Source organism: Eucyclogobius newberryi, unplaced genomic scaffold (assembly GCF_026437365.1).
Source record: "Eucyclogobius newberryi isolate DKJ021-1_F unplaced genomic scaffold, fEucNew1.0.hap1 SCAF_8, whole genome shotgun sequence".
In the NCBI taxonomy this organism is placed as follows: Eukaryota; Metazoa; Chordata; class Actinopteri; order Gobiiformes; family Gobiidae; genus Eucyclogobius; species Eucyclogobius newberryi.
In genome coordinates, this window is record NW_027316500.1 from 16587878 (window position 1) to 16611837 (window position 23960).

At 42.3% G+C, this 23960-nt stretch overlaps 1 protein-coding gene across 1 annotated transcript; it reads right to left on the reverse strand.

Moving 5' to 3' along the window:
- Nucleotides 1–639: 639 nt before the first annotated feature.
- LOC140350776 (sprouty-related, EVH1 domain-containing protein 2-like) lies at nucleotides 640–21683 on the reverse strand. The gene is made up of 6 exons (XM_072436263.1): nucleotides 21451–21683; nucleotides 8510–8711; nucleotides 7472–7640; nucleotides 7329–7393; nucleotides 4268–4441; nucleotides 640–4123 (listed from the first exon to the last, which is right to left on the reverse strand). The coding sequence occupies exons 1-6, from the start codon at nucleotides 21474–21476 to the stop codon at nucleotides 3347–3349; spliced, it is 1413 nt and encodes a 470-aa protein (XP_072292364.1). The 5' UTR covers nucleotides 21477–21683; the 3' UTR covers nucleotides 640–3346.
- Nucleotides 21684–23960: the final 2277 nt, after the last annotated feature.

The following is a 23960-nucleotide window of genomic DNA, read 5'->3' on the forward strand; positions in this document are numbered from 1 at the left end:
TATCAGTTCTGCTCAAAAGCACAAAGGAAAATGAGGTGTAAATATAAAAGTAAAAGACAAAAGCAGTGATCAGGGTAGAGTTTAGTAAACCACTAAAAGAAGTGTGTGGCAGAGTTGTGTGCACCCAAAAAGGGCCAGACTGACCCCATTACCAGAGCAGATATCTTAAATGTTTGCACATGTGGACTGTGATGCTGTTTAAAGCTGTGGAGCTGCTTTGCAGGCCCCCAAAAGCCCTCAGGGACCTTTTTTCTTCTCTACCCCCTCCTCCGTTGTGCTCCATCATTATCGCCCACATGCTTTTCCAGAGACATCCTGAGCGAAACAGCTCCACGTCTTCGATGGCTATCATATGTTCCTGCTGTGGAGGGAGGCAGAGGGGAAGGCAAGAATCAGACCAAAGACCGGAGTTTTACAAGGGACAGTGTTTGTCAAACAGACGGTACCAATTTGGAAACATTTGTCCAAGGATGATTAAAATTCTAGTTTATTCATGGTTTTGTGAATCAATGCCTGGTCTTAGATTAGTTTACATATTTAGGACTTTTATCTTGAAAAATGTAGGTTCACTGGGCTGAGAACCACTGTTACACATGGGAAGTATTTTTGAATGAAAAAAACAAATGGATGTTCAGAGACTCAAGGTTTCAGTTTTCTCTCTTTATTGGAGGTGGAAAGTAAGACACACATTTTCACTGTTTTTTCTCACAGACCTGGCCATCCCTCCATATCTACAAAGTACTTCCTGTTTCTTCTCAAAGCAAGAGCTACATCCATCGTACATGTTAGAAAGTTATTTTAAAAAACAAAATAGAAATAAAAATGTACAACATACACTTGATATATATAATATAATTTTGCTCTTTTTTTACAGAGGTAAAAATACTAAGCGTAAAAAATGGGTCTAATTCAATTACAGGGTGTTTATTTTCCTTTAAATACACAAGAAAATAAAAGAGGATGCGTTCAGGCACTTGTAAATGGCTCTGACATGAGGAACACACACCAAACACCGGACAAGATGGAGATTTTAAAGCCAGCAGACACTCACAGACACAGACACACACATTCTCTCTCTTTCTAGTCTTATGAACCCCTACCTGAAACATCACAGATCAGTTTATTCTAGATAAGTGTTAGTAAATGACATATAGGATCTTCCTGGTAGCTCTGGATCAGGAAAAGGAGAATTGTATTTGGGATACGCAGACAGACGCATGGCAAGGATATTTTAATGACTACACGCCGCAGGATGTATGAAACGGACTGAGAGGAAGAGGAAAAAGGACATCCTCACGCATTTGGAAATTCACCCAGTCAGAGACATATCCTTGGCACTGTAGTCTGGATGGTGGATGGATGTTCACTCGTTTTAGTGATTGATGGCTTGCATGATTTAGTATATTTCGCGAGTATATTACAATGTTGTACAGATTTGGTCAGGAATTTAAAGTTAGTTAACTTAGTGTTCAAGTTAAATTTCTTTTATGTTTACATCACATTAACTTTGAACAAAATGCACGATGGGTAATATTTGTGATTTTGCACACAGAGCATACCAATACATCTCAATAAATTATTACACTATGAATAGATCATTATAAAATGTTGATATAATACATTATTATGTCATAAACATTACGGGACTATACTATTATTCATGAACCGTAAACCATTATCATAAATAGATTCTTAAACTGGCCTACGGCATCTGGATATCTATATACATTGTATTTCATTTATTGAGATGTACCTGTAATTTGTATAGATTGTGTAGCTGCTGTGATTCTTACCACACAAACGTTTGTCTGTAGTTTAAAGTTGTTCTTTATTGTTGTTTTTTTGTAGTTTTTGTTTTTACATCTATTCATATGATGTAATAATTAAATATTTTGGCAAACAAAGTACAAGTCACCACATTGACAACTACTGTAAAAAGGAGTGATTGATTTCTGCTCGTTTATCATAGAACAATGACAGTAAAATCACTAGCGATTAGGTTTCATACCTGAGGTCTCTTAATATAAATATGTTAGTTGTACCACAGTTTTCAGGGACAGTTTGAAACATTGGCAGCAGATTTTCTTGTCAGAATACTGATTAGTAATTAGTAAGGTCAACTAAAGCGTGGGACTTAAAGAAAGGAAGTGATTGTACATCGCAGGCAACTGGAGTCCTTATTTATCACACTTAAATATGTTCTGTATAAAAATAGTTTACACATGCTTTTGACATTGTAATGAGGCTGATTGCTTGGAGGCTAAAACATGCTCGTTTTCTCTGACATCTACTGCTTTTTGGGGGGGTTCAAGTTGAGTTTGAGCATCTCATCTCCTTTTAAGGCATAACAGGCACCAATTTCAAACTGTACATCAATGTGTCGTTCCCTATTGACATAGACCAGATTTTTATAAGTATAGGGTGGGTCTGAATTGACTGAGGTACATTGAAGTAAGCCCAAACATCAAATTGAACTTATAATACTTTACTAATAGTTTGTTTAGGCATCGTATGAAAGGGAAACGGATGCTAAAGGTTGACTTGAAGCACCGTCTCTAGTAATTGCAACCAAGAATCACTTCACTGGTAGTTTATTTATTTTTTTCCATTTTTTTGAGAAAATAAATAATTCAAAGACACTACTCTTTGGGATATTAGATGATTAGGATGAGCAGAGTACCACACGTCTTTCACCCAACAAAATTGTTGGCAGAGAGCAATGCAATCTATATGCATGGGCTAACCATAAGATGCAGAGCAGACAACAAAGGTCTCAGCGCACGTTGTATACATTCACACATACCGGTACATATCTGATGAGACACACAAAACTGCATACAAACTTAGAGAGGTGTAGTGTGAGACTTTTCTTCAAGCTGGAGTTTAACTGGGTAGGCCATAGTATTGGAATAGAATATAAATAAAATGGCCATGTACATTTAAAAGAAGGAACAAAAAGAACAAAATAATTCAAGTTCTTTGACGCCACATCAGTGTACAAAGTATAAAGTACCTGCATATGTTATACATGACATATAGGTCTGCTATAAAAAAAGGCCCCCTGAAAAAGAGCTCTCTCATTACAAACAGAGCATGAAATGGCCATGTGGAGAGCTGAGAGAACTGTCTGCCATTAGGGGGAGCTTATCTTCCCAGGCCGTTTACAAAATGCACCAACTGCTTTTTTGGCTTATTTCAGTGTCTGTAATATGTAAAGAAACCCAGAGAACCAAGGCAAGAGAGCGAGCAGCCATAAAATTTGTCCCCCATTTGTTCCCCATCCTTCCATTTCCCTGTGCTTGCGTTGGGTAGTTTGTCCCCTAAAAAGGTTTCCAAGTGCGGTGGCTCAACTCATGGCCTTGTGGCGTCCTCCACAGCAGCCACATGCAAGCCCCGCCCTGTGGCCGGCGTGGAGAGGGGGGTACAAGCAGAGGCAGGGTGCCACTAAAGACAAACCAAACAGGGCAAGCCAGCGCGTGCCCACCCGGCCTCCCCCACTGCCCTCGCTGCCATCACAGGAGCAGGGGTCAGAGTAATCCCCCTCTGGATCGGACATACAGTGGTACAGCATTGTGTCTGCCAGCCACATGCAGCTGACCCGACGGATGCACAACCGCACTGGGTCTGGAGCATCCTGGCACCGGCCTCTGCGGTTCTCAGAGAGGTAAAAAGCCTCACCACAGTGCTCACACTGGGAACGGTCCATGCCATCGGGTTTCCTGCCCTTTCCACCATTAGTGGAGGGGGAGGAGCCTGGAAGGTACGGGCGCGGCTGAGAGGAGACCACAGGTGTGAAGCCATGGTGATAAGAGCCACTGTGGCCCTTATTAGGCAAGGGTCCAAGGGCAGGGTCAGAGTCTGAGGGGGACAGGGCTGGTGCAAGGGGGTAAGTATAGTAGTCTTTCTGTGTCTTGGCAAAGTCCACATAGGACTCCGTGTCTTCCATTTGGATGAACTTGTCCCGCACTGTGGCATGGCGATAGTCCTCATAACCAGTGAGCCAGGAGCGCTCCGACCGCCCGCTGTGCAATCGCTCCGTTTGCTCCCAGGTGCGTTCCCGAGGGTTAATGCGAACTATTTCTTCATCCTCGAAGGTGACGCGCCGAGGGATCCGAGACAGCGGCTGCAAACAAACAATACTTTGGTTACCAGACAAAGAGATGATCAGAAGCATTACTGCTCTACTAATATTCTGTTAACGTTATTATTAATACAGTATTCCTCTAATACATCGATTTAAGATTATAGAAACATATTTAGGTCTCACTTGTTCCAGGAAGTAGTTGTCTGAGAGGCGATAAGGGTCATGGAGATCATGCCGAGGGTAGTCATGACGATGTCCCAGCATGCACCGGTGTCTGTGAGGAAGCGGTGAGGACTCGAGTGGCTGCAAGGAAAGCTCTAGCTTTTGGGAGGAGTTGGATGAGCTGTCTGTGGCGTTCTGTCAGGGACAAACAAACACAGGATGTGGGATGAAAGTTAAGTTTTGATTGGAGACCCCAAACAAATACGAGGATTGAGAAGACGACCCGATCTGGCAAACAAAAACAGGACGCAGCAGTGCAGCTCTGATTGGGGAAAAACAGGAAACCTGAACTATGTTTTGCAAGCTATGTTACAGACTGAACTCAAGTGAAAACGGTTTTAGCATGTTTAAACTTGCAATAAAATGATATGCAATCTGAAAGCCCCACAGAGACCCCGCAGTGTTACCTTTGTGACCCTCCTTCCCCAAGTCATGCTCATCACAGTCTCGCTCTCTACAGTCCTGAGGGCTGAATTTCCACCACAGAACATTCAGATTATTTTTTTACTTGTGCTTGTTTGAATAGTATTATGCTCAGCTTCTCTGAAGCTCCTCTGCGTGGGTCAAACAGCCGACATGCAGACTACTCCATGTACAGTCTCTGAGACATCATTTCACTGGGGCTCATTGGGAGTTAGCCTCGGGGGGCTGCAGAGTGGGCCAGATGACAGGCAGGTCCTGCTCCTGTCATTATGTCTCTCAATGTGTGAAATGACCAATCAAACAGGTGCAGGCCTTTCAATTCATAACACTGCATTTCCTTATCTTGAAAATGTGAAAGGAGGAAGTACAGTAGATATCTATGTACAAACCCTATGGCATCACAAAAAAATAATACTTCTGTCAACTACACAAAAGTTTTAAACGTTAAATGTTTCCACACTTGGCGATTGAAATCAGAGAGTGAGTATAAACCATGATGATGGAGCCTTACTCCTCTCACACACCTGGGACATGCTGCTTCAGATACCACAAGGCAACTGGCCAGTCTGACCTGCCAGGACCATCAGGCTGATCACGCCTCAGGTAGAACAGACATGTGATCGGTGTCAGTTCTGAATATGGCCAGAAGTTAGCAGCCTAAACATGTCACCAATGGTAATCACATCACCTAGCTATATTGTTAAAACGTTGAGTGAGTAGAAACAGAAGACAAACTGAACATTGTTGGAGGATTGCGAGGGCATAAAGGCATCATCGGTAAATCTAGTCCAAATTCTAAGTCATACTGTGACAGCCAGAGAAGATAAAAGCAAACAGAAAACATACTGGCCAAACAGCCATTCACAAAATAACAATGACAGTAACAGTTTATGACTAAATATTAAAAAAAAAAAATCAAACGTAACAGGAAACCTTTGGGAGGGATAAATGCAAGAGACAAACCTGATAAATATAAAAGGAAAACAATCTTAGTCTTTGACTTCCATTGCATCTAAATTTAACCCCATTTCCAAAAGCATGATTGTCTGTCACTCCAGTGGCTAAAACCAGCGCCGAGATCACTATATGACCTAGATCTGCTGTCGGTCTGTCTGCTCAAGCTATCCCCATTATATCCCTGCTCTGTGTCCAGTGCTGCACTCCCCACATGGATACCACCATGCAGAGAATTTCCCCCAGCTTTCTTACAAAGCCCCAAAGCAGCCAGCCAAAAATAACATGACATGCTCCAGGCTCCGCCCCCCTGGAGAAGACATTACAAAGGGAGGAGCTGATACAGTTTAAATGGGTTCTTGCTCTGGCCTCCACAACTGCAACTAATTCAAAACACAGACCAGATTTCTGTTGGAAGGATGGACAACAGAGTTTACTTTCTGAACTCTATTCCACTGTGTATTAAGGTCCATGCCTTGACAAGAGGCATTTTAAACTGTGCTCAAGAGAATGTATTATTATACATGCCTGTACATCTCTTCCAGGGTTCTCCTCTGGATGCTCAGCATGTGAGCAGTCATTGAACCAAAATAGAGACAGTAAGAGGAAAGGTTAATGTAAGAGAAAGGGATTCCTTTAGGAAACACATGCATCTGTGAGCCTCCTCCCAATCCTGTGCTGTACCCAGAGACTGTAAATCTGCCATACAATTTCCCCTGTCCATCACAGCCACTGCCAACTTTAGAAAAGGCCATTTACACAAGCCCGGAAGAATATAAAGCCGGCCTTGAAAAATGCATCCTAATTTATAACTTGGTAATTCAGATTTGGATTGGAACGATTTTCTTGGGAAAGATAAGAAACTTTGCGTCATGTTTCCACTAAACATTACTTTTACTTTTTTGAAGCAGTTGTCACTGAAAGAAAATTATTTCTTAATGGCAACACCAAACGGGTCTGAAAAGCTAATGGTAAATTTCACAGTTTGCTTCATCCTCTGACAGCACTGGCTTCCCAGATCCTGGTGTGTTTGTGCGCCTCTCCCATGCAGTTGTACACTCCCAACAGAGCACCTATTAGTCTTGGCCCTTACAGACAGTCCGAGTCAAAGATGAACCACGAGGCACTTCCTCTCGTAAATCACCAGCTCCACGCTAAGCTGGGAAACAGCTGCTAGCTGCTAGTTTGGTCGCTCTGCTCTTATTCTGCTGGGAGGGTGGGGGTGTTACCGGTGGAGAGGGAGGTGGTGGGACACAGGAAGTGACCCGGTGACCTGGCCTGCTGCTCATGGTGTTCAGTTACAGAATGGGGGGAGGGACTCCTCCATGCTTACTTAAGATAGAGGGGCCTTGACATGCAAAAACACACACTTATCATGTATAGTGGCACATCGCAGGGAGGGGGTCCTGTATTATGTCCTAGAATGTGTGTGGGGTGCATCTACAGATTTCAGCTGCATAGTGCACAAATGACATTTGGAGTCAACCGTAACAATATTTAATTTAAGTGTCACACATGAAACAATCATTTTGAATCAGTCAAGCTTCTACAGTTAAAAGTGTACAAGACTTAAATTGACTGCAAAGACATAATTCTGCAGCCACACAGCACAAACAAAGCAGTAAATGTAACCGAATATGCTTACAGTGAAGACATCGTCGTCACCAAGTTCGCCTTCTGTCTGGAGTGCTGTAGATGAGGTTGTTGAGCCTGAAGAAAGAAATGTCCACATAAACTGCATTGTAAAAAAAACGAAATATCAAAATTAACTGGATATTCGTAGCGCACCTTCAGCCAGGTCTTCAATAGCTTTCCGGACCCCTCTGTCAAAAGCCCTGGCATCAGCTGGACTCTGGAAGGACAGGCCACACCGTCGATCCTCCACTTTCCAGTGGTGAAACGTAGGTGTAGCAATGGTGTACACCAAGTCCTTCCTCAGCGGACAGTCCAAAATCACCTGAGAGCCCAGCAAGTAGGTCAATGGCAGAACAAAACATCTTTAGATGACTAACAAATGTAATTTATTTCAATCAGACCTGATGCAGTACACATCACACATATCTTAAAAAAATGTTGGATTTAACAAATTAGCACTAGTTTTCTAAAGGCTGAATCTTCTGCTGAATGGGGGACTGGCATAGGGGGCTCAAGCCAAGGATGTGTTTGAGTACAACAATCTTCAATTTGGTGAGGCCGATTTCCAGAAGCAAGGCAAGTTTATTTGTAGAGCACAATTCATATACAAGGCCATTCAAAGTGCTTCACACAACAGGAAAAAAATGTATTATATCACAAAACAGTTTTAGCTTAGATTTGAACATTGCTAGAATAGAGGCCTGCCTCACATCTTCAGGAATGATGATGATTATTATTTGTCCCGGTTGCTGTCACACTGCTAGCTCTCCTGCAGGACACAACAAAAGGGACTGGGCTTGTTTCGGAGAGCACAGATAAAACATGCGCAGGCAGATCAGGGCCATTTGGAGGATTTTGAATATACTCTGTTCGCAACCTCAAATGTTTTTCAGCGAGTGAAGGAGAGGGAAGAGCAAAGGCTGCATGTGAGTGGTGCAAGGGTGGTGCAAAGAAACTCAGGGACTGAGGTGCCATTAACGAAAAAAACACAATCTCAATCAAGTAATGCTAAAAATCTACTCCAGGATACACAAAATGACAGTGTTTTCCCCCTCACAGCTAGATTCTTACATATATATTATTATTTTATTATTCATTGTTCATCTTAACGGCAAAACAAGTTCCTTTGTTTGCGAACTGTGTTCAATGACAATAAACCTTTTTCTGATTCTGATATGACCAGTAGTCTACCTGTTTGTCTGGCAGCCGTTCTCCACGGATGAGGAACTGGGAGCGGCTGTGGGTGCTTGAGGCTGGTGACGGTGTGAGTTCTGGGGGTAGGAGGCGACACACTCCCACCCGGCTCAGTGCTCCCCCATCCTGGGCCAGCCAGCCCCCACTCGAATCGTCCCGAGTCATCACCACTGCTTTCACACGCACGATGTAACTGTCACTGTAGAGACAGAACGTTACATTAGAACTCATATACCAACTAGTGTACAAAACACAATTCTGTAAATCGCTTACTGAACACGGAATGTCATTTTCAATTTAAAATACCGCAATACTCTCATACTTTTCTCATTTCTAATCTACCAGTGAATATAAGTTAAACTAATAGCAGATGAGTTTATTTAGGTCTGGATTCACACAGTAGCAGAATGTCTGAGGGTGTCTGAAGTCACAACTTGGTCCTTGCAATGGCGTGGTGGGAGGTGTTGTACAGGACAAGTCAGTGTGCACACAGGGACACATCACCACTGCAAATACCCTTCATTTGCATTATATCTTTTTTAGTTTATTCAACAAAGTAGCTTGGCTTGTGCCCAAACACATCACAATACATTGCTGTGTGAAATAGTGAAACGTCACTGTTAAACATGAACCCTGACAGTCATGAGACCTATGCTGACAATAACAGGATGTACATCTGTTTGTTTGTCTGTTTGGTGTGAGTCTGTAGGATGGAGAGAACAGTGAAAAGACAGACGAAGGAAGGAGATAAGTGTAGGAGTGAATGAGAAAGGTGTCGTTATATAATTAGCTTACAGACCGGCCCAGTGATGAGCGGTACACACATGGACACAGGTGGTTGAACTGGTTCACCAGCTCCCACCCACACACCTTCATAAAAGTGAGTGAATGACAGCAGACACCCAGCAGAGGAGTAACCACAGCCTGAGCCTCGGACCGACGCTGTGCATTTGTTGACATAGCCTCTTTAAATAAATGTTCCTCCTGACTACACTTTCAGATTACATTTGATTTCCTCCACTTGTTAGAGCTCAAGTTATAAGACAACCCGTGTGCTGTCGTGACACATATTCATGTGCAATTACTGTTGTGATCACATGCAATGGTATTTATTTATTTATTTGTCTATGGGAGTTTTTTATTTATTTATAGGAGATCTTCTACTGAAAGTGTTTTTCAGACTTCCTATAAGTGAAGTGTTCTTCTGTATCTACCTCTGTATCTACCTGCGTTGCACCAATGAAATTTCCCCATGTGGGACAATAAAGGATTATCTTATCTTATTACATGAGCGACTAAAACACAGAAGGCCTAGTTAACTTGTAAAAAAAATTAAATGGTGTAATTTTCCACATTAATGTAAATATTCTTATTCGTACAATGAAACCTATTTTCATGAGCATTGGGATTTTTCCATGTTACAATAATGTAGAGGTGTGTTCCCGGTCACGGAGCTCATTATGATGGAACTGAAAATAAATGTACCAACAAAGGGCCTAAATAGTTTTAAAAAGTTTGATATTTTACTTGTTGTTGGCCTTTAATCCCCACATTCACAAAATTGACCAAACATATTTGCCAACACATATTGACTGATTATTTTCTAATTGGCAAGATTAAAATATATATATATATATATATATATATATATATATTACCCATTAACCAACAGCTTGAGCAGTTCTAATAATCCTGAACTATAAAAGTACGGCCCAAATGATACATGTCATCACTACACGTTTTCATAGTTCCCCTGTTGATCCGCTAAAATCGACATCATGACCGTGGTGACATCAGAGAAAGGGGCGAGTACCTCTTCAAAGTGGCCCTTAAACAGTATCACACAATGGCCCTTAAACAGTATCACACAATGCCACTGGCTGACACATAAACTGACTCTTGTGAATGTCCTTTATCCAAGTGTGTAATTTACTGTCTGCTGACTTCCGCTAATTGTGAGTCACAATTGGTTTAACTGTCGTGGGCAGTGTTCAACATACAGTCACTGAACACTGATAATTATTCACAGCAAAGATTACCATGCGCCGTACATATGCAGCTAGTTAAAAGTTACAAATGATAAAACTACAACATGCATCAAAAGATATGAAGAAAGTGACACAGCATTTTGTTCCTTTTTCCCCCCTTCTAATTTCTCACACAGATAACGTTTTTTTATTTTTCATTCGATTTTATATTTTGCTAATCAAATTTGTATTATTCCTGTTTTTTATTCCTATAAAAAAACTCTGCTCTCGACAACATACTTTTACTGGCCCGTGATTGGCCGGTAAACCTGTCGATTAAAAAGCCCCAAGGCAGATTGATTGATGACCCAACAGTGAGACAAAAAAATAAATAATTTGACCATTTCTTTTGAAAGTACACCCAGTATGACAGAACAAAAAAGGCTATTAAAAAGTGATATTTTATCATCCCATTGATCATTTGACCCTTTATATGAACAAACACTCAAGCTTGTTTATTAATTCCCCACAGGCTTTTTGTAACCATTTGTATTATGAACGTACAGTTACAAAAAGCCTCACAATGGTCCCATTACTATAAAACAAAGAATGGACGAGAAAGCACACGTTTAGTGGTTATCGGGTTTGGAATCCAGTTCATGTGTTGCAGATAGAAAGGCCAGTGAGGGCAGCCAATTGTGATAAGGGCGACTATATTTCCTCTGATAAGTTGACAAGCCACTCCTTGGTTTGATCAACAGAAAGACTCACCTCCGGAGGGCCCTGCTGTGAGTCCAGGACCACGTGGGACAACCACCATTTATTACTCGTGTCACACAAAAAGTAGTTCAACTCTGCAGTTCCTAAATGCAGAAAATGTACCAAATAAAAGTAGTGAATTAAAAAAAAGATGTGGGTAACTGTAAATTATGTGGTATTTATCCAAATAAACTGATGTATTGTACGGTCATTAGCATATGTTTTATACGCTTTCATTGGGAAGTGGCGACTGCTTCTCTAAACAGAATGGTGGTAATAAAACACTACACATGTTTAAGTGTAAAACTGTAATTCATACACACTTTGAACTACATTTTAAATGCATTATTTAAGTTAATGTGTATTCTTGTTTATAGTGTTATAAATGAAGTTGCAGTTGCTACAGTCGATCATAATTTAAAGCAATAGCGTCTTTTTGTGATGAGGTAATATATGATCAATGCAAACCAGTTCACCGTTTCCATTTAGATAGCTGCATTTGTCCTCTACTCTGTCCAAGCTGAAGTGAGGCCAGTCGAAATAATGTGCTGAGGTGAATCGAGTTCATTCGCAAGTATTGAGACTAGCGGCTCCTGAGGGGGAATTTGATCAGCTTTCTGTCAATCAGCTGCAGTTATATGGAGCGCTCACATGGCCCTAGCACAATACACGGCCTGTTTGTGCCTGTGCGAACCAATGTGTCAGTTGACATAACAGCAAGCTACTAAAAGGCAAAGCAGTGTTAACCGATGACATCCATTACCAAATCCAATGGAGCAAAGCCTTATTAACGGAAACTACATTTATCTAAATGTTCTAAGCAAAATTGTCTTTCTCAACATCCAACATTTTGAATACAATGCTTATATTGTCTTCTTACAGACAAAATGTTTTGAAACTATGCATTTATTAGATTTTTTCAAATGACTAGAACCAGTGTCACATGAATATACGACTAAAAACTGGATAGCTTCAGAAAATAGTGAGTTTATTTTAAAACTATTCAAATAATTATGATTTTTATACTGAAACCATTACAATATTGTCCACATCATGTTGCAGTGTGGAACAGTCATATTTGTAGATGTACGAGTCCATGTAGTCTATGACCTCCAGGTACAATTCAATACTCAAGAAAATGCTTATCTTGGAAGGAGGCGATTCGTTGTAAACTAAAGCCTATTAATAACAGGCATTTATAGTAATGTGGCTAACAATAAGCTGATTACTGCTAAACCTCTAAAAGGCAACCAAAAAGCCACCAAAGTCATATTATAAGACGCTCTATCCTCTTATAAAAGGCCTTAAGAGCGTAGGTCATTCCTCTGTTAGATCAGGTTAATTTCATTTAACTGCCAGCTCTTCTTCTAAGGCTTATACATTCAGGTTATTCTTCAAACTTTACTATAATATCTATGAATATGTCAAAAATGTATATGACGGACTACTTTGCAGAGTAAAAAAGTATATATTCTCTCTGTACTACAATATTTGGCTTTGTTTGCACGCAATAAAAATGTGGTGAAGCTTTTTATCAAGGCAGTGCCACCAGCCCAGAACAGCACAGCATTTGACAATTTAACAATAAATCTCTTTGCAGACAAACTTCACGCAAAACACAAATAGGTTGGGGTACTGGGTACTTTGGCAAAGATTTAAAACTCGTCCCTGTAGTGTCTGCGCTTCATGACACAAGAGAAAAGCAAACTCACAAAAGGCATTTCCTGTATGCCGGTCAAGTACTTTATAGAAGTAATTTAAAAATATAGCCGCAAGCGGCAATGATCGGCCCTCGCCACGCCGCCAGAGGAGGGGGCGCTAACGCGCCCCAATTGTCCTTTTATTACGCCTACTGCTGAATCTGTGACGCTGTCACATCTTCTCCCTTTTGTTTTACCATCAAAAAGCAATTTTATTTTGAATTCTTGGCAAAATGTGCGGCTTTGCCGCACAGACACCGTGACTCTTTGAATAAAAATGTGGATAACTTTTGATGGTCCACCCCTGAAGATGAGTCTCACCAAATTTCAGGTTAATATGTCTAACGCCCTAAGAGGAGTTTGTGAAAGTCTAAAGTGTAAACATGTTCTGGCGATTTCCCCATTGGAATAACATGGGAGGTTTTGGTCATCGCTACGGCAACGCCATAACAATTATGACATGGGTCTCATTGACTTTTTTGATGGGGATGCCAAAATTGAGTTGTGTGTCAAATTTCATATAATTTTGCAAAACTAAATATTTAACCTCCATATAAAATCTGTAGGGGGCGCTGTGGCTCCAAATTAATTTATTTCACTTCAAGTAGGTTTAGGGCAAAGAGTTTAACAACTGATTCTAATTTGACGCAATTCGGACTTTATCTGCGCAAACGGCAGAAATGTTAAATTTGGGAGATTTCTGAAATTCTTGCTACAGTTTGCGGCTTCGCCGCACAGAGACCGTGACAGGTATCAATGTAATTTGGATAACTTTTGATGTCCCACTCCTCAGTAGCATTTTCACCAAATTTCAGCTTTTTAGGGCCAACGCCCTGGGAGGAGTTTGTAAAAGTACGACGTTTGGAAAAACTCCAAAGTCATGTTTAGCCATTTTTGAAGCAATATGGCAGACATTTGGTTGGGCGGACGGCGTTGCCGTAATAATATTTTTTACTTCTCTTGTCACCATCGACCTCTGCGCCAAATTTCATGATTCTACGATAAAAAATTTTTTGGGTCAGTTCCCATCTCTCAATGCATTTTTGGTACATTTGGGGGCGCTGACGCGCCAATTTTTTTTATTTTAGAAAAGGGAAATAGCCAGAATGTAGAGAGGCACGATTTTTAGAGGTGTGCAAATTTTTGTGACTTTTCGTCAATGTTCACTGGGTGAAAAATAGGGGGGTTGGTCCCGAGAAGAAGAAGAAAGAATTAAAGCCGCAAGCGGCATCCAACGGCCCTCGCGGGCCGCCGGCCTTCCGACTCTGCGCTTTCGACTTGATAAAGATGGCGCCCTTATTGTGTGTTGAATAAAAAAAGAACTTGACAGACGGCGACACATTGGACATGGCCAATCCAGTGCAAATGAACACAAGTGTCAGTCAAATTTGCTGCGCCGCCGCACAGAGACCGTAGCACTTGGAATAAAAATATGGATAAGTTTTTGATGCCGCTTGTGTAGATGATTTTCCCCAAATATGAGCTTGATCGAGCTATTGCCCACAGAGGAGTTCATTAAAGTGTGAAGCATAAATGTGAACATTTCAAGGATTTGGCGTTTTTCCCATTTGTGACATATATTTGCGGCTCTACCGCACAGAGACCGTAGTATTTAAAATCAAAATATGGATAACTTTTGATGCCCCGCTTGTGTAGATGATTCTCCCCAAATATGAACTTGATCGGGTAATCGCCCTAGGAGGAGTTTGTTAAAGTGTGAAATGTAAAAATGTGGTCATTTTAGAGATTTTGCGGTTTCCCCATAGGGATAACATGGGATGTTTCTGTCATCGCTACGGCTACGCTTTACCAAATATGACTTTGGCTCCCATACTTTTAATTTGGGGATGGCAAATGAGAATTGTGTGCAAAATGTCATGTCATTTGGAAAAACTCTTGTTTATAGGCCACTCTGAAGGCCAAATAGTCCAAATTCTGCGAAAAGTTTGCGGCTCAGCTGCACAGAGACCGTAAATGTTATCCATAAAATTTGAATAACTTTAGATGCCCCACTTGTCTAGAGGAGGTACACCGATTTTGAGATCGGTGGGCCAAACGCACTAGGAGGAGTTTGTTAAAGTGTGAAGCGTAAATGTGAACATTTCAAGGATTTGGCGTTTTTCCCATTTGTGACAGTGTATTTGCAGCTCCACGGCACAGAGGTCTCTGTGCCGTGTAGCACTTAAAATCAAAATATGGATAACTTTTGATGCCCCGTTTGTGTAGATGATTTCCCCAAATATGAACTTGATCGAGCTATCGCCCTGGGAGGAGTTCGTTAAAGTGTGAAGCGTAAAAATGTGGTCATTTTAGAGATTTCGCTGTTTTCCCATTTCTGACATATATTTGCGGGTCCGCCACACAGAGACCGTAGCACTTAGAATCAAAATATGGATACCTTTTGATGCCCCGCTTGTGTAGATGATTTTCCCCAAATATGAGTTTGATCGGCCAATCGCCCTAGGAGGAGTTCGTTAAAGTGTGAAGCGTAAAAATGTGGTCATTTTAGAGATTTCGCTGTTTTCCCATTTCTGACATATATTTGCGGGTCCGCCACACAGAGACCGTAGCACTTAGAATCAAAATATGGATACCTTTTGATGCCCCGCTTGTGTAGATGATTTTCCCCAAATATGAGTTTGATCGGCCAATCGCCCTAGGAGGAGTTTGTTAAAGTGTGAAGCGTAAAAATGTGGTGATTTGAGCGATTTTCCCATAAGGATAACATGGGATGTTTCTGTCATCGCTACGGTTACGCCGTACAAAATATGACTTTGGCTCTCATACTTTTATGATCAGGATGGCAAATTAGAATTTTGTTCAAAATATCATGTCATTTGGAAAAACTCTATTGTTTATAGGCCACTCTGAAGGCCAAATAGTCAGAATTCTGGGAAACGTTTGCGGCTCCGTCGCACAGAGACCGTAAAAGTTATCCTTAAAATTTGGATAACTTTAGATGCCCCACTTGTCTAGAGGACGTCAAAGTTGACCTCGGGGCGTCTCCCATAGGCGCAATGTATTTTGACTTTTGTCGGTGGCGCTGTCGCGCCATTTTTTAACGAAAAAAAAAATGGCCCAGAAAAAATTAAATTTTTCGCCGATTCTGAATTTTGGGCAAAGTTTGGTGAGTTTTTGAGCATGTTCAGGGGGTCAAATTAGAGTTCAAAGCGATGAAGAACAAGAAAAATAATAATAATATTTTTAGCAAAAACAATATAGCCGTTTCCACTATAACAACAAATTATACATCGTTTGAAAGCTCTAAGCCTTCCCGATGCCGCCATGGGGTGGAATCATCATTACGAGCGCTTACGCGCTCGTCACTCCCTATTCCGTCGGGATGCCCCGCCCACTCCCCATAGACTTCCATTGATTTGAGCAGATACAAGCATGGCCCATGCCTGCGGCATGGATTCTCGCATACGGGACAATGCCAGGAGGGTTTTTGAAGGAATGCAGCGCTTCGCGCTGCTGTTGTCAACAATTAGTGAATGGGCTACGCCCATTCACTAATTGTTGACTATTTCTGTCATAGCAGGAGTAAGTATGCATGATCCATGCCTTCGGCATGGGCTAGTTCACTGTACTTGCCAGGGGCGACGGGGCACCAAACATAAACTATACATTTTCGGAAAGCGCTCGCGCTTTCCTACCTCATGGTGTGGGTCCCTGGTCACTGACGGGTAGTGCTTTAAACGAGCATTTTACATTGAGATGACGGCCGCGAAGCGGTCGTCATCTCAATGTAAAATGCTCGTTTAGTGCGCACTTTTGCACGGGCTTCGCCCGTTTACAACGGTAATGTTCCATTTTCCTACTACTAATTAGTATGCACGGGGCGTGCATGAGTGAAGGAGTGCGTTAGTGAGTGTTTGAAAGTGGGCGAGCGCTTCGCGCTCGATTTCATGCGCATTACGTGCGCACTTTCGCAGCCGTGCTTCGCACGGCCTTACGAGATTAATAGGCCTCTCGCCAGCTTGTGGCGCTCGGGCCTAACAAGAAGGATACTGCTACTAAAACTGATTATTCCATGTTTTTTTCATGGAGATAATATTTGTATGTACAGTATACTACAGGGGATGTAGCACCGTTAAACTGAACTGAATCAGGATTACAATCTTACATTACAGTATACTACAGCTTATCTTAAGAGAAGTCCACACTCAAATCAAAGCAGAAATGAAAGAAGGGCTACAACAATCTGAGACGTAGCCATTTCTTGTCGAGTAAACTATGCAATTATAATCTTGGTCGAAACGTCAGCGGACAAGTAAAGATCAGAAACAAAAAAACAGGCACAATCTGAGGCCAGTGTTAGCTGTCCAGTTCTAGCACATTAAATAAATGCAGTGGAAACGGCAATGATGATCTGCTTTGTGCCACACAGAGCTCTGAACAAAGGGCCGGTCCCACATGATGCGACTGCGTGTAGAGACACAGGGGAGTGAAGAGAGAAGAACGCCTCTGAACGCCTCTGAACGCCCCGGGAGCAGAGCGAGTAGTGTGTCAACTATTGTTATACATATTATTATATTATTTATGTCATGTTGTGTGGGGTTTTTGTACCACAGTTTTTTCTCCAGTCATTTTACGCTTGTAGCTTCCATTCTTAACTTTCTATGTTTGTGCCGTAGCCTTTTCTATATAAAGATAATAATAGCGAGTCTACCAGGTGGACAATAATGAGTAAAGACATTTAACACAAGGTTTCAGCACAAATGTTTTATGTCAAACCATAATCTATTGTGGTTTTATTACAACTACTAATCAATACTTAAAACTAGAATGCTTTATTATTTTAACTATCCAAGAAATTATTTATAATAGGATGAATTTGGACCAATCCCGAATAGTTTTAGAATAGTTTAGATCTAAATCAGAACTTGTATATTTTTGTGTGGAAAATCTGTACATAAAAAACAAACTCTGTATTGTGCCTTTTCCTCAGTATCAAAATTGAGTTAGTTATTGTTAGAATTGATAAAGACTAAGCTTAAAAAGGACCATATGTAAGATTTAGATTCACATTTTTTATAAGCAGCTCGTATCCGTGTCCCAGGATATGGTAAACGTGTTCAAATGAAATATAGCTTTTGCTGATAACGATTGTAATGTCGATTTATTCTTATTCACAAAAACATTGGACATGGCATCCACATTGTTTATAATATAATTTGATGTTTTGGTTCTCAAGACTATTATCCAATCAGAAAGCAGGAGTCTCTCATTGGGGATGCAGTAGTAGAGTGCAGACTACATATGGTTACTTTGAAAATGTACTATATTTTTGGTTGCTGTGAATAATTGGATGCATTTACAGTGTGTATTTTGGCATGGATTAAGATCACAAAATAGTCAAACTTAATTTTGATACCAAGGAATATACCGATTTTAATAAATAATTTCAACACAAATAATAGTGTTCTTTTTAAAACATCTCGTATAGGATTCTGATAAAGCTCATGATTATCAAAACTGCTCAGGAAAGGTCCAATTTTGTCTTGTTAGTGTGACTTTTTTATACAGATACGTGCTCAAACGAGTCTCTAGTTTGAATATTAGTTTTATTATAGACTTGTATCTGATTTTTGATACTGAAAACCTATTATCATTGCAGCCGCCATAGCCCTACATCACTGAGACTGTATGCAATCTGAATACTTATTTACAAATGGGAACCTCTTTTCTAATATTTCTCATTTTCTCCTTTAAGCCATAAAACTTGTCTAGAACTTTTGCACGTGCCGAATGTTGCTTCAATATCAAATGCCGCTTGCCCTCAAAAAGAAAAGGTGGGGAACATAATGATCCTGTGAACGGGTTAACTTGTCACTGCTGTTTTTGCCAGTAGGAGAGAGCTTTTTGTCCAGGGATGGGATTGTATTTCGTATCCAAGTTGACCTTAACTGAATGTCACCAAGCATATCCTGTCCAATACTGACTGTGCACATAGTGACCCTACCGCAGAGCACATTGGATCAATACACCCCCTACTTGTGTTGTGGCTCTATTAGGTGTGAAGGGGCATCTTACTCCTCCATAAAACTCAGGCCATATCACCTCGTCAGTGCCAGAATTTCAAAAGCTAAGCAGGGTTGGAGTTAGTACTTGGGAGACGACTTGGAACACCAGGGGGCAGGGCTGTAGTACAAACTGTTATTGTGTCCTGGGGCAAGACACTTTGAGGCTGTGTACTTTGAAGTACAATGTATAAATAAAAGTGTGTTTGTGAGAGCAAATATAAGACAACGGATGGAAATTAGCCCACGGCTAGAATCTAGTGTGTTCACAGCATGTGTATCATGTATGATCATTAACATATACAATCCCCGCCAAATAAAACAAATGAAAGAACAACATCTGACTTTCATGTATGCTCTGCTTGCTCGCAATGTAGAGTAGGAGGAATCATATCACATTGTGCTTGACGATAAGTCACTACAAGCAAACTGAGCGTGTCAAGAAGGGAGCTGTTAAAGTAATGTGACTCAAAGTATAACTCATAAAATGTAGTGTCAATAATGTGACCACACAAGGCCAGATAAAGATCTAAAGAACAGTGGTTGAACTGTGGCACACCCTCAGAAAAGCTGGACACTAGGTGTGCCAGGATTGCCACCCTGCATTTTATGTTTCTGCTAATGACAGCAGCAAACACTACTGCTGTGCCTCCGGAGTGGTCATGAGCCTTTTCCACACATTCTGTCCATTTGTGGTGTGCACTTTCTGTTGTATCCTACACTGGCGACATGTCCCACTGGTAGAAGGCCCCGGGGAAGGCAGGTCACACTAGAGGGGTGTATTCTCTGTTGGCCTGGGAACATCTGTGTTTAGACTGCTACCACAGCCCGGGCCCAGATAAGTGGAATTAAATAGATGTATACATTATCCTTAACCTCAGAAAAACAACAGTGTTATTGACATGTGGGAAGGGCTTGGACTGCTATGTCACGTAGAAGACAGTCAAAACACACTTGGTCAGACTGACAGAGCAGGTTTGTTGTGCTCAGCTCACAAGTGGTGCGAGTGGGCGTGGCCTTTGTAATCATCAAGCCATTCATTCATAATAAGACTACACGTCAGCACCCGGAAGGAGAGCCCGTTTTAAGACACTTATTCATAGATTCCTGCCCGATCTGGGCTATAAACTCGCATGAGACTCTGCGGCCACAGCGTGAGCACGTTTGAGAGCCGTCCGGGGCTCTGTAAACACACGCAGACGCCGAGTGCGCACGTGAAAGAGGAAAGAGCCGTTTCTTGTGAATGAGCCGCGCGTCGTGCCGCCGCAGCGCAAACATGCCCTCCGGAGCCTTCCCGCCCCGCAGACACACACGACTACACCCGCCGCCAAACGACCATTACCGGTCTTTGCGCGAACCCAGACGGGACGACAGTGTGATCAGAGCCCGCAATAACGTGACACTTCGGCAGGAGAAAGCGCCAGCTCGAAATAGTATTGGCCCAATGGCGCAGCGGCGTTTATTTTAGCGCGACTTAAACGCGTCACCTGCTCTGCATAATTGTAGAACGTTTCACGCGTCTTTTACGTCTCCGGACAGTGACTGGAGCTCGTGTGGAGGACGTGTAAAACGGGACAAACGCGGGGCCTACACAGCTACGTCTGGAGCCGCCACGCGACACAGTCACACAGCAACACAAACTACAGCTTTAACGCAGCAAACACGCAAATATACCACGAGTCTGTTTTTGTTTCTTTTCTCCCCCCAAAGGCTCGTCGTTTTACCGTTGGCATTTTTATGAATGGAGCGCGGTTGGTTATGCAAATGAGGGCGATTGTGAAAGAGATGGCGGATGGGGCATATCGGATATCTCATATCCTGTGAGACTTCCCCTTCGGTTGGAAGCAAACACACACAGATGTGGGCGAATAGCTTAGCCCACAGTGGCCCCCGTGAGCGCGGCGCACATGGGAGAACGTGACTCGTAGTGACCCGTCCGTGCGTTTGGAACAGCCGTAACTCGAGGGCGGGTTTGACGTGAACGCCGCGCCGGGGCCTGTGCTAGTGCTCTCTCGTTTCAGACCCTTTCACAAAATGTTTCCGATCCACCCACGCGTATTCCCCTCCTCCTCCTCGAGCGCTCTCAGTCAAGCCCGATGTTGGGGCCCTGGACCCTCTTTTCTCCACAGCAAAGGCTCCAACAACAGCAGCTCTCACAGAGAGACAGAGAGACAGAGAGACAGAGAGACAGAGAGACACAGACACAGACAGAGACAGAGACAGAGACAGAGACAGAGACAGAGACAGAGACAGAGACAGAGACAGAGACAGAGACAGAGACAGAGACAGAGACACAGACACAGACACAGACACAGACACAGACACAGACACAGACACAGACACAGACACAGACACAGACACAGACACAGACACACACACCTCCAAGTTGCCAGTGCCATCTCCAACTTCGTGGCCCCCAGTGGCCCCCAGTGGCCCCAGACAAACCCCGCACACAGACACGCGCCACCGCCACTTTTACTTTGACTTACTCGTTCGGGTGTGTTTCTTCTATCATTTTCTCTCTTCACCTCAGGTAACACACCGCGGCGGTTGCACACTTTTCGCTCGTCATTCTTCCACCGCCGCTTCTCCGATTCTGTCCCCGCATAAATATCCCCCTTTTGCGCCTTTGTGGTGTTGAGTGTCGGGCGGATGGACGCGTTTGGCCCCGCGTCTTCTCCGCCACACTTTCCCCCCGGGGAGAGACGCGCGCTTCGCCCTTGTGGTTTTCTCCCAACTTCAGACCATCGTCTTCCAGCTGGTATCGTAGCGCGGAGAAAACAATTTGGGTCGGCGATCCCGTCTCTTTCTCTGCTCCCGCCGCGTCTCAGTCCTCCGCACACGTACGGCACATTCCTCGCGTGCGTCTCGCGTCTCTCACGTCCCCAGATGCATGGCTTTGGCCGACGAGTCCCGTTCCAATTGTGCGTAAAAAGCGCGTCGTCGCTGTTACCGAGGGGTGGCCCCGCTAGAGCCCCATCTCTACTCCATGTTGGATTGCAGGCAGTCGATCAGCTCCAACTGCGCGGGGGGAGGGCGAGCGGGTGGGGGAGGGGGGGGATCTGCAGGGCGGAAGCGGTGACGTAGGCCCACATTTGAGTTGAGGGCCCCTGAGAAAGCCGTAGCCCCCCCCCCCCCCCCCTTGAGCCTTTATTATAATTCCGGACGTGTCACCTTTGTTCCCGGGTGATCTTTGAAGTTCTCATGGCCAAGCAGCCATATTAATCAATGTTCCTCACTGGACCGGAACATTTGGAAATATGACAGTTAATGGTTAACAGGAGAATAGATTGGACTAATGGAAACAACACACAGGCTACACATTTCATGACATGAACTTTGCGTGACAGTTCCATAAGACAACATTTATGAGAACCTGCAGGTCATAGCCTGTGGCCGTGTGGCCTCTCGACCTTTTCTGATGAAACATCATGATTTGAACCTAAAGAGTAATTTAGCTGTATGTATAATAATAGATACATATAATAATAGATCCATGGTATGTACTCATCATATAACAAACCCCACGCATTTTAGAATGTTTTTGTAGGTCCAAAAAGCCTCGTGACCCCCACAGGCCTATTGTCGGTTCATGCGGGAACGTATTTTCGTTGTTTACCTACACAATATTACACAATTATTACATTTAAGAAAGTTTGATGTGTATATATAAAATGATGTAGCGTGGTGAAATAGACTGAAATAGACTTGCAGCGCCCCCAGGTGGAGTGCTCGCCACACTACAAGTCTGAACGTTGGTGACCAAACCAACATGAACTCAAATAGTTGTTGTCTTATGAATAACGGCATGTTCTACAACAACACACATTTAATAGGCTTATATCGGCTATTTGCGCATGTGCGTAGGCTATTATTGGCCCATGTGGAAGTGTGAAGCCAACAGACAAATGTAGCCAATGGACTGTAGGCTATTGCTGTCAGCGACAATGACATGAAGCGTCACATTTCTCTCTTGTGCTAAAGTTGACTTCTTTTCCTCGAAGTTGATCTTTTTTGCTGCTACAACTCCTCCAGTTTGACTTCAATAAAGCGCACATTGCCCCCGTGTGGTAACCAACGATCAGTACAATAAGCAAAGCAAAAGTAACAGAAAATGCAAATATATGAGCTGAGAAAAAAGTACAGGGCCAATAATGCACTGCTCCACTTTACCATGCCATATTGATACAGTAAATACAATTAAAGTACAGTAAACAATAACATTAACAAATTGAATTTGCTTGTTATTAAATTAAATACTCCATTATCTTTAAAAAGTTATAGCCTTAAAAACAATGATCCTAAACTGATACATCATTAGACATGCTTAACATATTTAACTGGCAACTTTTATATAATCTCTTTTAAATAATCTCATATCTACCGGTATTTCTATTTCTGCACATGTCAATGATTATTATGGCTTAATTGTAAATTATAGAAGTGTACAGATTTTAAAATACAACGCATTCAACGTAACTGCCCACTTTACTTATATTCACCGTATTCATGTTTTGTCCTCCTTTGTATTAATCCATGATCTTAAAATAGGATTGATATTGTTCGGGTTTGGATCCCAGAGCCAACTATAAAGGTGGTGCTTGTGAAAAGTTTGAGGGCCACTGGTCTACATGGTTAAGATTGTGAACCAGGCCCAAGATCGAAAAAAGGCATTTGGCCTTTCAAGTGGTTTCTCACTGGCTTCTCGGTCTGAAAGCTCCCCATGTGTAGACGTTACAAGACAGAAATATCTCTTTCATTGGTCAAGAAGACATGCTTTATTGTGCAAGAGTAAAATATGAATGTTGATTAAAAAAACAGATCATTTTTAAACTTCTTGCTTCTCTCTGGCTTCTTGTTGGTACCTTCTCACTAGCTTTTTTCTGACTTTAGTCGGCTTTTTGTGGTTTTCTCTGGCTTTGTCAAACTTCTCTGTGTTTTATCACTGGCTTCATATTCACTCCTGACAGGCTTCTCTTGTGGTTCCAGTGGTTCTCAA